Source organism: Arachis duranensis, chromosome 5 (assembly GCF_000817695.3).
Source record: "Arachis duranensis cultivar V14167 chromosome 5, aradu.V14167.gnm2.J7QH, whole genome shotgun sequence".
In the NCBI taxonomy this organism is placed as follows: domain Eukaryota; kingdom Viridiplantae; phylum Streptophyta; class Magnoliopsida; order Fabales; family Fabaceae; genus Arachis; species Arachis duranensis.
The window spans coordinates 86,096,175-86,121,182 of record NC_029776.3 but is presented as its reverse complement, the minus strand read 5'-3'; the positions used below and the strand labels follow the sequence as shown (position 1 = coordinate 86,121,182).

Sequence of the window (25,008 nt, the reverse complement as noted above, 5' to 3'; positions counted from 1 at the left end):
AATGCAAAATCTAAAGTATTGAATCTAACCAAACTTAATCAACCTAAATCCACTAAGATTAGAAAACTGAAATAACATTGAAACTCATTCAAAATTAAAATTCTAATTCTACTCAAACCTATACTAAATTAAACTAAAATTAAATAATTATCAAATAATCTCAGCAATAATTTCTTAACAAAACAATCATCAATGCAAAAATTAACACAATTAGAAAACTAAACTGAACTAACTTTGAAATTGATTCAAAATTAAAATTCTAATTATACTCAAGCCTAAACTAAATTAAACTAAAATTAAACAATTATCAAACAATTTCAGTAAAAATTTCTCAGCAAAACAGTCACAACGCAGTAATTAACACAATTAGACAATTTCAAACACTTCAACAATTCAAAATCTAATGTATTGAATCAAACATAACTTAAACAACCTAAATCCACTAAAATTAGAAAACTAAACTAAACTAACTTTCAAACTAATTCAAAATTAAAATTCTAATTCTACTCAAACCTAAATTAAACTAAAATTAAACAATTATCAAACAATCTCAACAATAATTTCTCAACAAAACAGTCATCAACACAGCAATGAACACAATTAGACAAGTCTAAATACTTTAATAATTCAAAAACTAATGTATTGAATCTAACCTAACTTAATCAACCTAAATCCACTGAGATTAGAAAATTAAACTGAACTAACTTTGAAACTAATTCAAAATTAAAATTAAAATTCTACTCAAACTTAAATTAAATTAAACTAAAATTAAAGGAATTGAAAAAATAATTGTTCAAGAACTTGTAATGAAGAACAGAGCAAGAAATAAGAGAAGTGCTCTCGGTGGTGAAGGGAGGGGGCAGAGAATGGAGGTGGAGGTAGTGATGAGAAAGAGAGGGCGGTAATAAAGAGAGTGAACGAGAAGTTAGAAATGGGGGAGACGAGTTTGCGCTTTCATTTAGGGCACATTACTGTCGGATTTATTGTCGGATTAATTCGACGGTAATGTTTTTCGTGTTCCCGAAAAACAGCGTTCCACCAAACAACGTTACCGTCGAATCTACCCGCCGATAAATCCGATGGTAACGGGCACGCCAATTTTTTTCCTCTAAATATTATCGTCGATGTTACCGTCGGAAATGGCATTCCGACGGTAATATTTTACGTTATGAATTTATAGCCTAATTCGACAATAAATCCCACGAAACTCTCACCGCTAACGTCCGACGCTAAAATCGAGAGTAATTCTGACGGTACTCATCATTTTTTTGTAGTATTTCAACCACTAAGTGCTCACCTAACTTAGCAAGGGAATCCCAAGATCATAAATACAAAATAAAAATACATACAAAAGAGTTTGACATAATTTCTGACTTTTCTCCAAGATTATTCTCTTTGCCTTTTCTCTCAATGTCTTTTACTGTTATCTCCCATAATACCTTTTTTCATTGCTCAGAGAGTACAAGAGGTGATGCTTCATCTTATTAATCCATCTTATGGTGCCTTTGTTCCAAATAGACAGAATGTAGATAATATAATTATCACTCAAGAAGCTATTCACACTATGAGATCAAAGAAAGGTTATATCGGCTATATGGCGGTCAAGATTAATCTCAAGAAGGCATATGATCCTCTGAACTAACAGTTTTTCCATGGTACTATCATTGAAGCTGGTCTTCCAGTTAATCTGATTAGTCTTATTGATCATTCTTATTCTTTTGCTGAAATGCAAATCCTCTGAAATGGAATCCTTTTTGCTCACTTCTCCCCGTCTAGAGGTATTCAACAAGGTGATCCCTTATCTCCATATCTATTTGTTCTGTATATTGAACGTTTATCCCACATCATATTGACTGTTGTGAATAATAATCTCTGAGACCTAATCTATTTAAATCGAAGAGGTCCTAAACTATCACATCTATGTTTTGCGGATGATATTATTTTGTTTGGCAAAGCTTCCATAGACCAAGTGGAGATAATGAGGGGTATTCTAGATCTCTTCTACCATAGCTCTGGCCAAAAAGTGAGCTTTAATAAGTCTTGTGTTTTCTTTTTAGACAATATATCCTTTAATAGAAAAGTTGAATTAAGTAATGCCTTGGACATGAAACTCACCACAAATTTGGGTAAGTATTTAGGGGTTTCTTTGCTTCATGGTCGAACTAAGAAAGAAGATTTTAATTTATTTTAGATAGAATGACCAGTCGGCTTAGCTCTTAGAAGGCTCAAAATCTTTCTCTTGCAGGGAGGGTTACTTTAACGCAATTTGCACTAGCTACCGTCCCTTCTTATTTAATGTAAACCATGAAGATTCTGTTGAGTATTTGTGACAAGATTGATGGTATTTATAGGAATTTTATATGGGAAGAATTTTCTAATGGTAAAAACCTCATCTCCTTAGTTGGGACAAAATTTGTCTACCAAAGACGCAGGAAGAACTGGGTTTAAGACTAGCTAGAGCTCTTAAAAATGCTCACCTCATGAAACTAGCTTGGAAGATGATTCATCATCCAGATATTCTATGGGCACAGGTCCTACGGAGTAAATATAGATGCGGCATTAATCAAATTTTAATCATTAAAAAGTCTCAATCTTGTTCTAATGTTTGGAAAGGTATCTGTCAGATTTGGATAATTTTTTAGCAAAATCTTATTTGGAGACTGGGTGCTGGAAATCAGGTGAACATGTGGACTGAATATTGGATACCTGGTGTGCAGAGACTAGCTGAGTGATGATAAGAATTAGTATTGATCTATAATTTTTTAATAGAATTTTTTCGTTGCAAGTATAGTCCAAATCAACAATTAACTCCCAATCAAATTTTAATCTAAAGATGTCACAATTCAAAACAAATATAAACCGGGAGGTTTAAGTCCCGGATCGTCTTCCCTAGGAGTTGCAATGAAATGCTCAATTATTAGCTATGGGAGATTTGAGGGTTTTGATTGTAAGAGGCATGAAATTAAAATGGCAAGTAATTAAATGGGAAGCAAGTAAAAACAATGACAATGGAAATTAAATGGTAAAAAGAGCTCTTGGAAAGAATTGGGGAATTAAGGATTCCTATCCTAATTATGGACCACAAACATGGTAATTGTATGTGTAGAATTAATTCCAATTATTCTATCCTAGCATCAAGAATAAGTCAAAAGGGCATAATTGATCTCAATCCACAAGTCCTAGCTAACTCTATTAATGGAAGGCTTAGAGTTAGTGGAAACCAAATCAACTAACAATCCTCACACAATGTAGAATGGACATCCACCACTCAAGTTCACCTAATTACCAAATTTTCCAACCAAGAGTGTGAAAAATTAGGCAAAAATTCAACCAAGTATTTTATCAAACACTTGGAAGGTATAAAAGAGAAGCATGGTAAAATAACAAGAGATAATAAAATCTACAACTACCAATTGCAAGAAAATAATAATAACAACTAAATTGAACAATAAGAAACATAAAACATAAATTGTATTAATTAAAGTTAAAAGTAACAAAGTGTCATAAATATAAAAGAACAAAATAAAGCAAATAACAAGTAGAATTAAAGAATAAGAGTGCAAGAATAATAAACGGCAAGGAAAACTAAAGGAAAATAAGAATTAAACCTAAATCTAAGAGAGTTCTAACATAATCTACCCTAATTCTAGAGAGAAAGAAGAGCTTCTCTCTCTAGAATATAACCTAAAGCATGTTTCTAATCTACCCTGATTGCTCTCCACTTGACATGGAGTGATGCCCCTTTGATATAGCACTCAATCAGCTTCAGAAAGTCCAAAACTAGGCTCTGGAGGCCCAGAAATCACCCCCAACATTTTCCTTTAAGTGAGTCACGTGCGCTGAGTCGTGCGTACGCACAGATATGTGCGTACGCACACGTGCTGAATGTTCCTCTTGTGCGTACGCATAGAGACTTGTGTGTACGCACACATGGTTGTGTGCTTCTCCTTTGATTTTTTCATGTTTTCTCCCTATTGCATGCTTCTCCTCCACTCTCATCAAGTCATTCTAACCTATTATACCTGAAATCACATCCAAAAACATCAAGGCATCGAATGGAATGAAAGTGGAATAAAATTAGTTAAATTAAGCACAAATAGCATGTTTTCACAATTAAGCTCAACTTAGGGAGAGAACACAAAAATATGCTATTTAGATGAATAAATGTGGATTTGTATGATGAAATCTACTCAAATCAATCCAAAATTTATCGTCAAATATGGATTCATCAATTTCCCCACACTTAAACAATAGGATGTCCTTATACTAATCACAGTCAAAGAAGAATGATAAAAGGGCAAGCAATTTATCAATGCAACTACTTATATGCATGCAACTATACTAAATGCTCTCTATCTATATCTATAATATGGTTCTCTATTGAAATTTGGCAAAAAAAAAAACAATAGAACTTCAATCAATCCAAAATCAACCTTAGGGCCAAGGCAAAGAATCAATATAATGTGATCAATGTCCAAAGATTTTATTTAAAATTTTCAAAAACTAACAAGCAACTTGCAAGAAAACATAAGATGAGCGATGAAATCATAGAATTGAGCGATCAAACCCTTCACCGGATGTGTATACGCTCTAATCGCTCAGTGTGTAGGGCTTAATCACTTAATGCTCCTTTAATCATATTTTCTATGATTTTTTAGTCATCTAACAATCAACAAAAACTTGATGAATCAATGCAAATATCATGAGGTCTTTGGAGAGTTGTAATGGGGCTAGGATAAGGGCAGGATTATTATGGTTAAGTGGACTAGTAGATTGGATCTTTGATTAGCTCAAGCAACCCACCTAATCATATATCAACCTATTTACACGTAAGAAACCAACCCACTTCCCATTCATTTCTTTTCTCATATTCACTCGTGTATCTTCTTTCCAATTCACACATATATGCATTCTTTATTTAGCATTATTATTATTATTATCATTTCTATTTCTTTTTCTTTTCTTTTATTTTCTCTTTTCTTTTATCATCGAAAAGAGATGCATATGTTTTTAAGTAATGAATGCATAAATGATTACCCATTTTTTCAAATTTTCTCAATGAATACCCAAAGTAAACTAACTATCAATGTTTTTCATAAATTCTCCCCACACTTGAATAACACATACTACTCAACCAAGCTAATCAAAGATGCAATCAATGGACATTAATGGTTTTTTGCTTAGGGTAAAATATGTACTTAAAATTAGAATAAAAGGAAATTAAAAGGCTCAAAAGTGGTTTATAAAGGTAGATGTAAGGGTTGACCATATGGGTTAGTGAGTTTGATTTTAAAGATGGCCTCAATCATACTAAATACATTCGAAACATCAAATATAGGACATAAAGACTCAAGCAAATCTAAGATCACAATCATGAAAGGAGTTTATCACACAAGAACAAAGTTTATGGTTAAAAATATGCAACCATACAATTAAGGCTCAAATCTTACTTGGTGTTTTGTCACTCTTTTCTATGTTCTATAAAAATACTTCAAGCAAGTTCAAAAAAACATGTTTTCAAATCTAATCAATAGAACGTCCTAAAAGGGATTTCTTGAAAATTCTTTGTTGTTTTACCAAACTTATTTAATCTACCATGAAAATGCAAATACAAATATTTACTACCATAAAACTACAAGCAAGCTAAGATATATACAAGCAACTAAGCAAAGTACAATGTAACGAAATACTAAACAAATATTCACAACAACATAGCTATCGAAACAAGAAAATGATGCAAAGTGTTTAGGAAGAGAAAATTTATGCCTCGAAAATTGCAAATTCTCCCCCACACTTAAACGTTGCACGGTCCTCCGTACATGCATATAATCTGGGGGATGAAGAGATATGAAGCTCCACCTTCAGCTGGTGAACATTGAGGCTTGGATGCTGTATAAAACAAATAAAGAAGAACCGAGGAAAATGTCATAAAAATATGGTATGATAAAAGACAATGTGTGTATTCTAAGTGTGCATGGTTTAGAACACCCACATTGGCGGGTAAAAACGGTAACCACAAAAGCAAAAGAAAAAACATGTGTTCCTCAATTAAGTAGCCTTGGTTACAAGTAAAGAATAAACAAGAGATAGGGCATAAACAAACCTAGGTGACTACAACTAAAGTGAATTGAATATATGAGATATTAGATATTGAAATTGTGCAAGTGAAAGCACAAAATCAATATAAAAACTCAAGTTGGAATATGTGTCCAGCTAAAGTTGGAATTTTAACCTCCTTGGTACTTTTCTAGATGAATATTGAGTTCCTATCTTGACTGCAATTAAACCACCGGAGAGTGGTATGGGAGAGGGCCAAGTTGCTTGGTTACACTCAACTAATGGTTCTTTTACCATTAAGTTAGCTTGTTCGATTTATCTGGTGCCTATGGATAACTCTACAGCTGGGCTTTTCATGAAGGTCTGAAAATTTAAACCCCACAGCAACTTTGTGCATTTTATTGGCTAATAACAAACAATGCTCATTTCACAAATGAACTTCGTTTTTAAGAAAAATGACACCGGATGACCATTGCTATATTTGTGGTTTTTATCCTTAATTTGTACTCCATGTCTTTCGTGATGGTAAAGTCATGCACGAGATGTGGAAGAGTATAAATAATTCATTGGGTATGGATACTTTTTCAGTAAGCCTTTTTACCCATGACTACTGAAAAATTTATCGGCTCTATCCCACTACCAAGGTGTTCCTAGGTCCCTGATCTTTGTTTGCACAATGAATACCCTCTGGTTTGGGTGGAACAAGTTCATTTTTAAGGCTGACTACTTTATGCAAGAAGATTTTATTTGTTGGACAGCTTTCCATCAAGCTAAAGACTACCATTTTGCACAATCCAAACTTTCTCGAACCAGGAATAGAGTTAGTTCCTTTTTTGAGAAACAAATCAGATGGATGCTGCCTCCTGCTTCGCCATTCTTCAAATTAATTACTGATGGTTCAGTCACAGAAAAAGAATTACGGCTTGTGATGGTATTATAAGGGATCATTATGGTAAATTTTTGGCCTATTTCAGTGCTAATTTAGGTACTTATTCTGTTACTCAAGTTGAATTATGGAGAAATTTTTTTTAGAATGGATTTGGTTATCAATCTTAATATTTTTAACCTAAGTGTTGAAGCGAATTCAAAAGTTGCTGTAGAATTTTATCTAAAAAATAATACTGATTTATTTCAAGTATACAGATTTACCACTTAAAAAATTTATCATAAATTTTAAAAAGTAAATATTTGTACTGACCGACTGAACTACAGTTAAGATGCTACTTTTTTTAGTTTAATTATTTTCTGTTATTTTTTCTTATTTCATGACAGACGCCGTTAATACTTTTTTTTATAATTGTTTATGTGCAATTTTTTTGGATTTTAGCTCCGTTTCTTATAAAAAAAAATTAAACATTTATTTAAGGACCATTATGGATATGTATATCTCTATCTCTCCTTTTGTTTTCTTTTTAGTTCGTTGTTATTAATATACTCGTTGACTATCTAGAGATGTTGACGTAACATTGGTGGGAGGTTTACGTTACTCACATATTCCCTAACATAAGTAAAGTATCGGACCCCTACTTTAATTTATGGCGGCGACTCTGGTGTAGAAGCTCTTATGGCTTCTATACATGTAGAAGTGCAGTGGCGGATGGAGCTGAAGACACGTGCCTGAGGAGGGAATACAACTTGTGCTGCTGCAGGTGATGTACAAGGCATGTTCAGTTTTTATCACGTGGGATTATGACAGTCTCTTTGTGTAATTATGTGTATTAGCGCTTAATGAAGATATCATGGTTACGAGCCTAGAAATTGGGCTGAATGTTGAGGACTTTTTTCTTAAGAGCGTATTTTTTTAATTTAAGGGCAATGTTTATATTCAGCAATTTTAGAAGCTGAATGTATGGTAAATGTGTCACACACATAATATATAAGGCCCTGGGAATGCCAGAGGCAATCCTAGAACACCAACACTCATATTATAGAGCTTAAAGTATTAAATAGAAACCATAAAAAGGTGGTTTTCTAAGAGTATCTAAACCTAACTTAACTTAACCTTAAAATCTCAGTCCCATACTACCATCCCTTTATACCTCCATCTCTGTCAGCATTTCACAGACAAATAAGCAGATAAAGACAAGCACAAGAAGGTTACAAATACTGCAGGTAACACATATACATTTAACATAGCAAGTACACTTAGACACACCCAGTTAATACAAAAACAAGTAATTCAAGTAGTATGCATATGATACATGCCTGTCCTATGGCTGATGAGGCTCATCTGTCGGTTATCCAGCCAACCCGACAAGTCCGAAAACCTTAGACTGTCCCTCGACGTGTATCCCCAAGAGTCTATGCATAGCTTTTTCTTAAATAATCAACATTGCTCAATGGGGGTTAACATTTCCGAGAATTTATAGTGCCCGGTCACTCTTACGTCGTAGGGTCAATAGAGTATCGAGCTTTCAACCTGGTACACATGGTGGCAAGACACAGTACATTATCCAGGGAATCTCGTGTCTCAGATCAGTTAATAATCTTTCAAGCCAAGTGTCATACTTGGTCATTCATTTAATTACCAAGCCAAGTATCATTCATAATCATCCGTAACATTTCATAATCAATTCATCATTTTCTTTTTTGCTTTACTTCACCTCTAAGTTATCCCCAATTCCTAGCTTCATCTGACTGTCAGGCTTAACACCACTATTTATGACTAAAGGAACGAAAATAGAGGATTAGAAGTTTGAAATAGGTTTTAAAACTTCAAAAAATCATGTTTGCTGGAACAGGGGCCACACGTGCGCGTGGGATTTTGAAACTGCAGCTCGCGTGCACATCCTTTTCTCATGCGTACGCGTGGGTGAAAACTTCATGTCACGTGTGCGCGTGGGTCACGCGTACGCGTAGACATGCTTGCTAACCCCTTACGCGTGCGCATGGGACCAGTCGCGTATGCATCGTTAAAATTCCGTGCCACGCGTACGCGTGGGCGCACAATTTTTTAAAATAAACAGATTCAGTAATAAAGCTGTAGAATTGTAACAAAACCAATTTTGAGTTCCAATCTTCCAACACCCATAACTTCTTCAAATTAAAATATTTCCATCCGTTCTTCGAACGGCATAAACTTCATAAGCCCAATTTTCATTTCAAAACAAGTTGGAAGCAAATTGAGGGTCCAGAAGCCAAGTTATACCTCACTACCGAAGTTTGGCCCAAAACCAAGATTTTATAAACTTTAAAAACCTCCTCTTTATTCAAACCAAAACCCATGAGATCAACACAACAACCTACACTTACTACACAAAGTGTCTTCCATTCTCAATGCAATAACCACACAATGGTCATACTTTAACCCATCAATAATTACATACACATATACCCAATCTTGCAATTAACATATAAAGGTCATACTTTAACCCATCAATAATTACATACACATATACCCAATCCTGCAACTAAAACCATAGCTCACAAGATACATAATGACATTCTCAATTCAACAATTACAATTTGTCTAACCATCAATCAATCCTCAGCTCCATACCAATCCATTTGTAACAGCAAGATGCTAAACAACAACACACACATACATTCCAACCTATCCTATGGTCATCTAGCCTAAGTTTTCACAGAACATTATACATTAAATGCAAGAAACCTAAACCATACCTTAGTCGATTCCCACGTAACGATCAAGGCAATTTTAATTAAAACCAAGACATCCCCTCAAAAGCTCAATAAACTCTAGGCTCAGCTTCCTCCAAGTTTCAATATTCACAATTTCAAACTCCAATTATTTATTCTCAACATAATACACATTTATAACACATATATACCCAATTTAATTCCCAAAATATATTCAACAAATTAAATAGGATTTATATTATCCTCACCTTACCCAAGCTTCACATAAGCAATAGTGAACGTTTTTCTCAAGCTAATTGGATTCTAAAACATCAAAGAACAAAAAAATTCAATACCTCCACTCAAATTCTCAAAAATTGGGGGAAAAAGAGGCTGAGAACAAAGAACGAGTTACCTATGAAATTATTTTGGTGGAAACATAGAGCTCGACGTGGTGGTTGCGTGGCCGCAAACGGTGCGGCGATCGGAGCTCGTACGAAGGAGTTATGGCGTTCGGGAGTTGACGCAGGGGTTTCGGTGTTCCTCTCTTCTTCCTGGTGCACTACTGCTTCTGTTATGTTAATGAAGGAAATGAGCTTTTAGGCTCATTTAAATGCTGAACCAGTTGGGCCCATGGCCCGATTTGGGTCTGGTCCACGGCCCGGTTTAAGTCCGGTTCAATCGATTTGGCCTGTTCGGTCTAATCTTAAACCGATTTCTTCGAAATTGGTGTCAAAATTCTCGTTTCGATGAGCTCTATCCTAATTTAACATTATTTTTGCATTTCTAATCTTCTTTATTAAAACTAATTTATTGACTAATTATCTCTTAATTTAACGAGGTTTACAAAATGGAACTTGGATAGTTTGTAGGGGCAAAGATCAAACGAAGCATAATAATATAGAGGGACCGGAAAGTGTGGTGCGGCGACAGTAAAAAGAATGGTGACGATGCTGAGTGTAGGAGGCGGTGGCGGCAGCCACAATAGTAGCTGCGGGCTAGAACATGACAAGTACCCTAGTAGAGGCAAACATCTCATCTCTTCGATATTATGATTAAAAGAAAATGAAAAATGTGTAAATAGCAAAAACAAAGAAGCAAGCTTTTAATTATTAATTTTTCAAAAGTAAAACAGCGGGGTTCTTTTTGAAAATATTTTTTTGTTGGTTAATATTACTCCCACCTAAAAGTAGGAGTAACGAATCCATAGCCAATTATTTTGGGATCATATACGCTCTATTAATAGTGATGAAAATTATGTGACTGACAACAATATTTCTTATTGATATTGGCACATGTACGTCTTTTTCAAAAGCAGAAAAAAAAACAATAATGCTTTACATCCATGTAAAAAATGCATCAAAGTTATCCAAGCAATATTGGCCAGACGTGCTCCCCTCCCCCTCCTCACTCATTTGTCATACACGCGCTACATATAACGTGCTGCAACCTAAAGCTTTGCTCCTCTTCTTCTTCTTCTTCTTCTTCTTCTTCTTCTTCTTCTTCTTCTTCTTCTTCTTCTTCTTCTTCTTCAATGAATGACTCAACTTCAAATCAGTTGATTGAGAGCAATTTGGATTCTTCTTCTGAAATGAATCAAATTGACGAAGTTTGAATTATTCAATTTTAAATCGAATTGAATGGAATGCAATTACTAATTTGAATTGAATGGACGGAGGTGTACTGAATTGAATTGAATTGAATTGATAATCTGTAAATTGTAAGCAGAGCTGTTTGAATTTGATTTTATATAATTGATTATGTTTCGTTCACTCAATACTATACAATTATTTCACCATGAATACGCATTCGGTTCATTATGTAGAAAACTGTTTGAATTTGATTTTATATAATGATTATGTTTCGTTCACTCAGTACTATATAATTGTTTCACCATGAGTACGTGTTCAGTTCATTATGCAGAAAGCTGTTTGAATTTGATTTTATATAATGGATTATGTTTCGTTCACTCAGTACTATACAATTGTTTCACCATGAGTACGTGTTTTGGTTCATTATGCAGAAAGCTGTTCGAATTTGATTTTATACAATGGATTATGTTTCGTTCATTCAGTACTATACAATTGTTTCACCATGAGTATGTGTTTCGGTTCATTATGCAGAAAGTTGTTCGAATTTGATTTTATATAATAGATTATATTTCGTTTACTTAGAATTATACAATTGTTTCACCATGAGTACGTGTTTCGGTTCATTATACAGAAAGATGTTTTTTTGAATTTATAGAATGGATAATGTTCTATTCATTTAGTACTATACAATTGTTTCACCATAATAACATGTTCAGTTCATTTCTGTTCTATACAATTCAAAATTCCTTTTCACCTTCTATTGCTTCTTCACCATAGAGAGAAGGAGGAAAAGACAAAAAAATACAGCAGCAACAACATCAAAAGAATGACGATAAAAGATCCACAAGAAATAAATAACATCCTTTTCTCCCTTACTAAATCAGTATAACAAACTAAATAAACATAGCATTATTAATCTATATAACCGAGGTCATCTTCTTCTGTTTACGAGTTTCTTTAATTTCTTCTTTTTTTTTTCTTTCATGATGTGAGTTCTTCCTATTTCTTAGGACGAAGGTTTTTCATTAATAATAATGTGAAGTGAGCTCAAAAAAACTGTTGATCTTTAGCTTTAATAATATGGTGAAAAATACATGAAAATCTTGGGTTTTATGGTGAAATTCTTTTTTGTGTCGCAATGTTTAGTGACTCATTATGGGTGCTTTAATGAACAGTGTTGAGTGTTACCCTAAATAAACTGTGGCGACTGCGGAGTGTGTCGCTTGATGGGTTTGCCTACAACTACTTTTATGTGATTGAGACATTGGGTTATCTCTTTATTTTTTTAGTTAAAAATGTTCTTTGTACACTAAAATATATAAATATATGTATTATTTAATTTATTTAAAAAAATTACTAAAAAATTATTAATATTTAAAAATATGAGATAAAATATGTTGTTAAATTTAAACTAATAAAATTTTAGACTAAAAAAATTAAATTAATGGTCTAGTATCTTTTATTTTTAATATATATTTTATATTTTAGTATATATTTCATATTAATAGATTGATTTTAATGTACATGGTTGATACATAGTTTTATTCTAATTATACTTATAACGTATTGTGTATGGAAGTATTATGGCAAAAGACTTGATGGAGGAACGGATCCAGAAATCTAATAGTAGAAGGATCGAAAATTAAAATATTATATAATCAAATATAATGCTATATATTTAATAATAGATATAATTATAATTAGTTTTTTAATTAAAAAAATTAATAAATACTTATCAAATAAAAAATTTATCTCAGTTTTTATAATTTTTTCATAATTTTTTATGATTTTACATCTAATAAAATATAAATTTATATATTTTAAAATATTTTGTTAATTAATTTACTTTATTAAGTATTTATGTGACAGTAAGTTATATTTTTATGTTTTATATCATTAAAAAATAGGTTTACTTACTTTGTTGGTCCCTATAGTTTCGCAAAATTTTTAATTAGGTCTCTATACTTTTTTTTCTTTTAGTTGAGTCCTGGCACCAAAATTTTTTTTAATTGGGTCCTTACACGTTTTTTTTTATTTGGGTTCCTGCATCAATTTTTTTTTAGTTAGGTCCCGATAAAATTAAACCAATCACTGTCAAGAGTGACCTAATTGAAAAAAAATTGGTGCAGGAATCCAATTAAAAGGAAAAAAAAGTATAGTGACCTAATTAAAAACTTTGCGAAACTACAAGGACTAATAGAGTAATTAAACCTAAAAAATATGACATAAAATAATATAATTTAATTGCACTAACAATTTTGTTATGTGAATTTAAAATATATTAAAGTATTTTTATATAATAATAAGAGTAAAAATTAATTAAAAAAATAAGAAAGAAACAACTAAATAAAATTAAAAAAAATAATATTATCATAAATAATATTAAAATATTTTTATATAATTATAAATGTTAAAATTAATCTTAAAAAAAGAAATGTAAAAAAACTCTAAATTAAATAAAAAATACAAATAATATAAATATATGTAGAAAAATTTAAATCCTAATACATAAAGAATAATAACTTCTTTTACTATCACTATTTAGCCCCCTTGAGTCCGTCTCTGACTTGATGATCTTGATTGAACGTATTTTAAATGAGAAAAAAAAATTAGTCTTTGAATTTTTATTGCTAAGACAAATAAAATTTTTGCTAAATCTCGTATGAAAGACTTATGTATTTCTCGACCCATTTATAAATATCAAGGATCTATTTATAATTAAATTTAGTGATGAATTTATTTATTTTTAAAAAAATAAAAATAAAAATCTATTTATCATTTATAAAAGCTGGCATTTAAAATTTATATTTGCATACAAGTCTTATTCTTATTTTTTCATTTACATCTCACACAAGCCTCTTAAACTCAAGAAAGACCAAATAACAGCAGTATTAGTTTTCCATTAAAGAAGAAGAGCGTGAATGGTAGTCCGCTTCATTTCAAGATGATGATATACACTTCATGAGAGCTTCGAATTAATTTTTTCTCCCAACTAGGAGAATGAGCAATGATATAGATTTTGGGACAGAGTCTGATGTTTTTTATTTGCTAGAATTAAGTGAAGAAAAAATTTAAAAAGCCAATATTTTTATTAAAATTTGGTCAGTATTTAGACTAACAAAAGAAAAATGAATAATTTTTTACTATTAAATGAAATTTTACACCATTAAAAATATTATTAATGATTAATTGATGACTACAAATCACAAATTTTATTAGCCCCTAGAACTCCTCTTAAGTGAAATAGGAACAGGAGATGCCAGATTTAGGGATGGCAGCGGGTCCCCATGGGAGCGGAGACATGCCCCTCGTCCCTCGTCCCCGCCACCCAAAATCCATCCCTGTCCCCGCCCCGTCCTCTCGACAGGTAACGAGAATCCCGTATCCGCCGGAAATCGGGGTCTCCGCAGATATCTACGGATTTTTAAAAAAATTCAAAAACGTTTAAAAAACATAAAAATTGTAAAAGAAAAGATATTTAATGTAGTCTAAACCCGTTTAGTGTTATAATTCAATTTTCTATTTTTCCGGTAAGAAATCAAACTCTAAACCCCAAATCCAATTTCACAGTAACAAAATTCTCCAAATCCTAAATCCAAATTTATCAATTAACATAATTCAAACCCTAATCTTAAATCCAATTTATCTCTAAATCAAAATTTATCAATTAACAGAATTCAAACCTTAATTCTAAATCCAATTTCACATTAATAGAATTCAAACCATAGCAATTTCATCAATTAAAAATCAAAATATACATTAAAACAATAGAACAGAGGCTGACTAAAGGCAGAGGCAGAGGTGGCAAAGCTTTGAGCAGAAAGCAGTGAGCGACGCAGTGAGAAAAGGAAGGTGAGCGGCAACGGCTCTCCTCTGACGACGATGAAGGACGGCTCTTTTCTGGACGGCAACGAAGGCGGATCTCCTATGAACGGCGCCAACGAAGACAACTCTCCTCTGGACGGTGACGAAAACTGCGACAGTTCTCCTCAGGTGCGCGGCGTGAAGACGGCTCTCCTGTTCTCTGGACGATGATAAAGTGGTGATGGTTCTCTTCTCCTCAGACGCGCGGCGTGAAGATAGCTCTGGACGCAGAGGCATGGCTGGTGATGACAGATCTAAAGAAGCTCGTGATGGCAGAGGCATGGCTGGAGCAGCTTTGTCTTCGTGGAGTAGAGGCGACAATGTGGGTGCAGCGGCTGCACGGGTGCAGGCGGCGCTAAACTATGAGAAGCAAGCACAAAGTGACACCGACGACTCAATGAAAGGAAGGAGGTGAGCAGCGGCAAGGGAGGAAGGAAGAAGAAGAAAGACGGAAAGGGTGAGACCTGAGAAAGTGAGAGACTGAGAGTGAAAAAATGAGGCAGAGACGTAAATTAGATTTTTGTTTCCATCATAATACATACATACATATATATATATATATATAAAAGAATATTTATGTAATTTCATTTATACGGATATCACGGGGCGGATACTTCTCTTCTTGTCCCGTCTCATTTATTAAACGGATACCATCTTCCATCTCCGCAAGGAGAAAATAACCTCCAAATCTATTTTTTGATGGATAAATTCCCGTAAATATCCACTCCGTCGAAAAAAATTGCCATCCTAACCTGATTGGTAATCAAACCTGCGTCAATCGATTATAGATGTGTTCCAAAGCGAAAAGGGGAATCCAAGTGCAATCAATGGATTGGTTAAACTAAAATCAAGTGTTTAACATTGCACGTCAGATCTACACATATTCCCCCTCTTCTATCCTCCATGTTTATTTTCTCTCAGACAACCGTAGATCTACTTTCTACAACATTCATATTTTGTAACCTTTTATTAAAGTCTCTCATACCCTCTGCGACTACTCTGTTCTCTATTGGTAGCACTTCATTCAAATCCCCACACTTCATCCCATATTATTTTCCATCCACCTACGAGTTCGTTATACACAATCACCGCTGCTACTTCGAATCTTTTCTTTTTTCTCCCTCATCCTCTGATGCAAATCCACCTTCTACTCTTTTCTCTACTTATTTCTTTAAATTCTGTTAAAACCGTGTGAATGTGGCTTGTTTTTTTTAATAAAAGTCAACATTGTTGGCTAAGAAAATAAAAGAAAGAAACGGTGCAAAATAACCACCAAATCGAAGAAGAACAAATTAGCACTACAGTTGTATTGTAGCACATGCCCAGTTTTTTTTCTACAAGTAGAACCCTTCTTACAACATTGTTACTCGTCCAAAACAGAAGCAATTCATAGTTTCTGTAAAATAAATTCTCTTATAGTAAATGTAATACTATAGATAATGTATGATATAAAATTAGAGTGTTGTGAGGAATAAACACTTGATTTTAGATAATCTTTTAGTATTTATTAGTTACTATAAATTATAATAAAAGTCTCAGAGGCGGATATATGGGACGAGTGATGCCTCGACTCCCAACTTTTTTAAAAATAGATTAATAGTAATAAGTTATTAAATACGATTTAAATTTTTTAAAAAATTATTTAATATTTAGTCTAATATAAATAAAAGTCTAATCTAACTTAAATATTAATGATTTTTAATATCTAAAAAGTGAGTAACCGTATTAAAAAATCTGAAAAGATATTATTACTAATATTTTTAATTAAATAAAAATTTTCAAATCTCATAAAGTGAATTTTTTTTTTGTGAGTGTCCTTCTTGATTCGTTTGATATTAATGTTCTCTGTTTCAACTACTACAACTGAGAGATCTTTTTCAACTATGAATATTGTGAAGAATAACTCAAAAACAAAATGAAAGATGAATTTTTTGCTAATTATCTTTTAATTATATTGAAAAGAAAATTGCTGAAAATTTTGACACATATTCTATTATCAATGAATTTTATGATACGAAAAATCAACTACTTTATTAATAAAAAATACATATATATTTTTTGTACTTTAAAATATATTCCCTATCGATATATTTTTTAATATATTTTATATCATATATGTTATTAGTCCTTAATGATAATATTTCTAAATCCGTACTAACGTCTATGATCACACTATATTATAAGTACCATTGAATATATAATAGATATTTTTTAGAATTCGGCAGGTATTTTTTTTCAATAATTTTGAAATTTTCCATGTTAAATTAAAGATGTTATTTTATTGTTGACAGAATACATATTTTACTGTTCTTTATACACCTACAATTTTACTTGCTGTATTTACTGGTGATTCTCTACATCAATTTTAATGTGCTTTTGCTCACATTTATAAAATTTAATCCGTTAAAAATGCACCTAATTCTGATTATCCCCAACAGATTCCCCCTATTCCATATACAAAATCTACCACGTTCCTGCGCTATCATGGTCACTAGTGTGTTTGACTGTTATGACACTAAAAAGGACACATAAATGAGTTATCTCACATATTGTAATGTATTGTAAAAGCAATGGCTACAATATATATAATTTTATAATTGTTTCTAATACATAACTACAGCATCATATTCTTTATAATTGTTTCTAATATTAGATACGTACCAATTATCTAAATGAGCTATTAACAATTTAATATTAGGTCCACCAACATATACATGATTAGTGATTACCTCGTATTTTTTTTAAGATATTCGCAGTCTAGTAGATTAAAAATTAATTTATTGTGTATTGAAGTTTTATTTACAAATTTATTGCTGGTCAATAAATTATTGCATACACAAGACAGAATTCAGACTCCAAAATTCTAACATTTACTTAAACGAATTAATGAGTTACAATTAGACCAATCCAACTTAATTTACCTCAGATATTATATTGATACAAATTTTACCTGTATCTACTAACTTGTGTAAAAGCCAAGATTTTGGGTTTTTTTTATCTAGAGAGGCCCATGATGATTCTGTGTCCAAAACCCCAACGATTTATTTCATCCCAGCTCACACAAATTATTGGATATTGAGATAAGTCTCAATGTAGTTCCTAAAGTTGCACTCGAACCTCATAGTAGTCCCTGAACTTAAAAGTTGCCCATATTCATCCCTAAAGTTGCACTCCGGGACTCAAACTTGTCCTTCCGGCAATTTCTGCCCACCTGGCGCTACCGGAAAGCTGAGTTGGCAGGCTTCGTGACACGTGGGCATTACAACTGCTAGCTGATGTGGCAGAGTAAACTGTTCGGAATCAATTTGGTCCCTCAAATCAAGTTAAAACCCTAATCCCCAATTTTAAAGCCCACAGCGCTCTGTCTTCTCTTCTCTTTGGTTCTTTATTCTTGTCTTCCCCATCTTTGAAGCCCGACTGTTATGGCAAGCGCGAGCAATGCAGCTGGGAGCTCGAATAACCCACGATCATTTGAAAGTATCATGAGGAGAATAAATAGAAACATAGAATCGCGTTTGCTAGAATGGTGTGGCTGCGAGTCGAGACCACTGCTGCGGTGGTCAGGGATGGATTCTAATCTAGGGAGACCGTTCTTGGGTTGCCCAAACTACAATGTAAGTATTATTGTTGTTGATTGCTGTATTTATGGATATAAAATTTGTTGATTGAATTTTCTTGACTATGCAGACTGTGGGTAAGAAATGGTATGGATTATTTTTTTGGGTTGATAAAGTTTTGGAAGAAGATGTCATAGCATGTGATGACAGAACAAGGCATTCAGTTGACAATGAAGAATGGAAGATGAAGATTGCATGAAAATTTAGTAGATTAGAGGCTGAAATTAGGGTTCTAAAAATGGGGGGGGGAGATTTTGATGTTTATGTTCATGCAGCTGATTGTAGTTGGTGTTCTTGTATTAAAGTTGGATAGACAACAGGGTTAACTGTATTTAGTCAAAAACAAATGACATGCATGTTATATGCATATGTTGTTCATTTACTTGTTCCTGTTCTTTTTGTTTGAAAGAAATACAAATTAAAGTGTTTGATTATATGCGTACTTTTGTTCCTGCACTTCTGTTCAATAAAATGGAAATGGACAGGGTCTGAATTACTCTTAATTCTGTAACACAGGACAAAATATAACCAAAAAGCTGACAAAACTCAATTCAAGAAAGTCATAATTCATATTGGTAATGTTTCATCCAAAAAAGGCATTATAAAGCCAAAACACCAAGTATATCAAAGTTGTTAACATTTTGACCTCATAAGTTTCAGATACTAAAATCTCCAACACTAAGACAACGTTTAAGAAAGCATACATGGTAAAAGACTTCAGAAAAATAGATACACAAAAACACCATGTGTCCCCTGTCCCTAAACATAATCATCCTAATCTTCATTTTTTGTAAGCCTTGTAGCATTCCCCTGTGTTGCACTTTGCATAGGGTTAGGTGGGGGATTCTTTGCTGGTTGACTACTTCTTGGTGGATTGCTACTCCCTGAAGTTATTTTTTCATCATGCTTGGAGAACTTTCTTTATAGAGGGACCACATCATGAACTTCGACAACCATGTTGGTTGGCCAGCCATGAAATTTGAACTTCTCATAGTCTGGGTCACCAGACCACATTGGGACCCAACTTTTTTATTCCTTCACTTTTATAAAAAGATGTGAGACACTTGTTTTCGAGCACTAAAATAGTCCCTACACTTTTATAAGTGACATCAAACTAGTCCCTACACTTATCTAGTCCCTAAACAGCACTGTTACATACAAAGAGGACATTGTGCAGCATGTATAACCACCATCAGCCCAAGAATAATTTAGCATATATAAACAACAACCTATTGAAGATATTGAAAATAGTGTATCTGTGAAACAATGACTCCATTAGTTATTTCAAGAAAGCAGGCATTGAAGGTGATTGATAAACAAAAATAAAAGAGAAACTATACCTGAGTGGATTGAGCTACAGCAATTACTCAAGAACTGCACTTCACCGAATAGACAACTGATCTAAATTTCAATACATAGACATAAGCATGGGATTTCATAGAATAAAACTGAACAGTGGTTGGCAGATAGTTGCCACTCATTTGGTCATGTGAGTTCGGAGTGCCTCCATTGTAAGGGGCATTTGATCCATCCTGAACATTGGTACCACTGTCAAAGAATTCATCGATACAAACTACCAGCAGTGGGCGGCTATTTGCAAACTTGTCTTCTGATCTCTTTGATGTAATTGGATTTGGAACCATTTGCATAAAAGAAACAGGACCATCATGTCTGGAAACCACGTCAGGTACATTGTTTGATTCATCAACATGCCAACCCTGGAAGCCAGAACGATAGCCTAAAAGAAGTACCTGCTGCAAGATTCCACCCTTGCTCTCCAATTTGTCAAATCCCACCCAAATTACCTATGCGAATTTAGAATTGAAATCAGACATCACTGCTAGTAATAAATTGGAAATGTGAAAGGATAGAATAATCAATTATTGTCCACTAATAAGAAAGGAATAAACATTATTGATGTCACATCAAGAAATTAAATCCAGCTGTGCTGAGAAAGTGTTACATTAAGAACATTATTTTGATGTAATTAAGGATAGCAGTTCTCTAGATACTCACTTAAATCTTGATGGATCAAATCATTAAAATTTACATTCCCTTTCTAATAACTAATCCACTAGTCCAAACAAAATTCATCAAACAACTTGACTATTCCAATAGCTAAGTTAACTTGATTGGCAATTGCAAAACTTACTTTATAATTAAAGTTAACACAAAAATATCTAAATATAATTTTATTGTACCATATGTATGCAAGACATCAACGACATATTATATTCAGTTTAACTAAACCAACCCAATATAAAGAAAGAAGTTAGGTAAATCAGTCAAATTCAGAATTCATTATCATGACACATTAAGTTTGTTTAAGAAGATTAATATGGGTATCCCGAATGAGGTACAAAAAATTGGTGAGCTACAAAAAATTTCAAATCTCAAAAGATCTTTAGTTCTAGTGTGATCATCCAAGGTCAAAGTTCAACAAAAACAGGCAACCTGTACAACCACAAAGGATGCCTTAAAACTAAGATAACTGTGTCCTTAAAATTAAGATAACTGTCTATCCAAATTGCAAAAACTCGTTGCACTACTCTCTTAAATAGTCCCTGCATCAACATGTTCAAAATTCTATCCTACGAAGTATCATTGCAGAATAAACACAACGAATAAACAAGGCACATGTTCACCCACAACTTCATAAAATAGCAACAACAAAACTTCATCAGCAAGTGCACTAGCGAGCCTAATTTCCATAGAATAAAATCTTCACCCTGAACAAGCCCAAAATAAAGAGTTGCAGTTGCACACAACATACTACAAACTCTCTTTAAAAATATGCACCATAACTCCTTATTCAAGCACAAAACAGTACTAAAAAGATAAATTACTAATTAAAAGTAACTGAAATGCCAACAGAATAAAGCAACTACATTCAAATATGTAATTGGGTCTCTAAGTTCTAACCAAATATCCATCTTTTTATATCCATAAATACAGCAATCAACAACAATAATACTTACATTGTAGTTTGGACAACCCAAGAACGGTCTCCCTGGATTAGAATCCGTCCCTGACCACTGCAGCATTAGTCTCGACCCATAGCCACACCATTCTGGCAAATGTGATTCTCTGTTTCTATTCATTCTCCTCATGATGCTTCCAAATGATCGTGGGTTGTTCGAACTCCCAGCTGCATTGCTCGCGCTTGCCATAACAGTCGGGCTTCAAAAAGATGGGAAAGACAAGAATAGAGAACCAAAGAGAAGAGAAGATAGAGCGCTGTGGGCTTCAAAATTCGGGATTAGGGTTTTAACTTGATTTGATGGACCAAATTGATTCCGAACAGTTTACTCTACCATATCAGCTAGCCTTTGTAATGCCCACGTGTCACGAAACCTGCCAACTCAGCTTTCCGGTAGCGCCAGGTGAGCAGAAATTGCCGGAAGGACAAGTTTGAGTCTCGGAGTGCAACTTCAGGGATGAATTTGGGTAACTTTTAAGTTCAGGGACTACTATGGGACTCGAGTGCAACTTCAGGAACTACATTGAGACTTATCTCATTGGATATTGTATTTTGTTAACTTGCATCATTTTCCACGTCCAAAAAAAATAACTTGAATCATTTTCTCGAATTTAGCTTCATATTTGTGATTGCTAATTCTTTTAAATGTTTATTTTGGAAGTTGAATTTATTTTTTCTTAATTGTTTCATTCATATCTTATTATGTACAAAATTCATATAAATCAATGGAAGATTAATTTTTTAGTATTTTATTTTATTTTAAAGACTAACTTATTAATATTTTTATTTTATTTTCTATTTTTTCTTTTTTTTATTTGAAAAGGATTAGGCCACGCTTTGAAAGTGTAACGATAAGTTTTCAATTTTTGGCACGCTTTAAAAGCGTGGCTGTATATCTATTTTTTGGCACGTTTTAAAAGCGTGCCTGTATGTCTACTTTTAGGCACGCTTTAAAAACGTGGCTGTATGTCTACTTTTAGGCACGCTTTAAAAGCGTGGCTACAGTGTTATACATACCGCCATGCTTTTAAGCGTGCCAATAGATCAAAGCGTGGCAAAAAACAAAGCGTGCTAGTAGATCGAAAAAGCGTGGCGATAGAGTTATCGGCACGCTCGCAGATGTGACCCTTTCAAAAGCGTGCCGATAGCTCAAAAAGCGTGGCGAAAAGCTATCGGTACGTTTTTTTGCCATTTTTGACACGTTTTAAAAGTGTGGCAAAAAGTTTATTTTCTTGTAGTGCCAGTAATTTTCTTTTACGCCACATTATATGAATTGAAGTAAGAAAACTAATTCTGACAAAAAAAATGTAGGATAACTAATTAAAGCACGACCAAGAATCATGATATTCTAACGTAGATAATAAAATAATACAATAATAAATAGATACAAAATACGAAACATATTTTACATGTAGTAGACAAGCAAACATATTATAATTCATGATAATCATAAAGCTAAGGTAACTTCGAAAAAATTTAGGAGTTATTTCAAGAATTTGATAGTTTTTGTGATCAAATTATTATATATATAGTGGTTCATGTCTGCAAAACTCTGTTGCGATATTCTCCCAGAGCCCATATAGGAAATATCATTCGATACGAAGCATAGGTCAATAAACCGTTCCTAAAATATGCTCCTGTGACGTCCTGTATTTAAGAATTATTAAAATTATGTTGATGATTGAACATCATACAAGATATATTATTTTTCTTTGTTAAGTGCTACAAAAATAAATGTAAGGAAGGAATAATGAAGGTTAAATTACCTAATCAATTCTAATAGTTTTATTAAATTTGTAATTAAATTTTTATAATTTTTTTTTTCAATTGACTTCTTAAATCATTTTCAATTTTTTAATTATATTCCTATTATGACAAAAATATTTAGGTTAACCGAATATTCTGCTTTTAAATTAAAAATACCATCACTAATTGTTAAATTTCTAAACATGACTTCTTCTCTGTTTTAAAATAACAAAACAATTCTCTTCTTCTTTCTCACACTTTGACAAAAAAAAAAATCCTTTACCGGTTGAGGAAAGTCCCCATCTTCCATTTGTAAATTGATTAGTAGCTTCATTCCACGGTGTATGGGTGTTGGATCAATCTCAGCCTTTTTGACACACAATAAAATTTTATATCATAAGCACAATATATACCCGTACAATTCTTTGCATATAAGTATAGTACTATGTGTCACATATAATAATTGCAGCGAAAATCAGACATAACAATAAGGTGAAACTAAAATATAACTATTTCAATATGTTCATCTAACAAAAGAGTTTAATTTGATACATTAATAGTAAAAAATGTTTTATACAATTGATCAATCACATCTATTTTTTATTTTTTTATATGAATATTCGCATAATTAATGTAAAAATAATTATTTTTATAATATAACATTATATAATTTGACAACTGTATAAAATATTTGACACAATTAGTATATTAAAATTAAACCCTAAAACAAATAGAAATATATCTATCACAATATCTTATTTGATCATGTTTTCGTTCCAAAGAGGATCTAAGATTTTACTTACTTGCCCTGCCCCAATAAGAGATAATAAAGCCCACGATGTTTGAACTATGTTTTCCCGGTTACCTTCTAAATTTGTATACACCTGTTTAACAAAGAAATTAAACATGTTATATATATGAGCACAATTTTAACCATATTTTGTTTGTTTATGTACTCTGTATAGTATAAATTATTCAGAAGCAAAATGAAAGTGACAGATACCTTGTTTCGGCATGACAAGTAACTTTCACCCCAACCGCCATTAGGAAGTTGTTTAGACAACAAAAATTGACATGCTTTGCGCAATGCAGGACAGTTATGGTAGTTCTTTCCAACGGCTTTTAGTGCCTCTACAGCAAACCATGTGCCATATGTATAACAAACTCCCCAACAACCATACCTGTATATGTATCATTGTGCTTATCATCATTCATTACTTTGAATTCTTATAATTATAATTTTTTATAAATAAAAAAATGGGAAAAATTGAACAACAAGAATACCAAGAGCCATCAGGATTCTGTGTGGTTTCAATGAAATGGATGGACTTGGAAATTGATCGATCTATTTCCTTTCTTCTGTGGTTTGGGTAAAGCTCTCTGAATATAACCAATCCCAACATTACTGATGAAGTGCACTCTACGTACCTGTGAACTCAAATTAGTTGCATTACTTATAGACCAATCAAGTATAATATATGTTGGCAAATAATTGTTCCAGAATTCTCGAAAATCAGAGTATATATAATTACGAAAAAGTTTAGTAAAAAAAAAAAAAAAGGCAAAAAACAGC

General features: G+C 32.8%; 1 protein-coding gene across 1 annotated transcript in view; it reads right to left on the bottom strand.

Moving 5' to 3' along the window:
* Window positions 1-23,072: 23,072 nt before the first annotated feature.
* LOC107490087 (lupeol synthase-like) overlaps window positions 23,073-25,008 on the bottom strand; it is an 18,150-nt gene continuing 16,214 nt past the window's right edge. The window contains exons 15-19 of the mRNA XM_016110858.3: window positions 24,720-24,863; window positions 24,439-24,616; window positions 24,239-24,319; window positions 23,719-23,802; window positions 23,073-23,336 (exon numbers count right to left, since the gene is read on the bottom strand). Of these exons, the coding sequence (XP_015966344.1) occupies window positions 23,226-23,336; window positions 23,719-23,802; window positions 24,239-24,319; window positions 24,439-24,616; window positions 24,720-24,863 (598 nt within the window). The 3' untranslated portion in view covers window positions 23,073-23,225. The remainder of the gene's footprint in view (window positions 23,337-23,718; window positions 23,803-24,238; window positions 24,320-24,438; window positions 24,617-24,719; window positions 24,864-25,008) is intronic.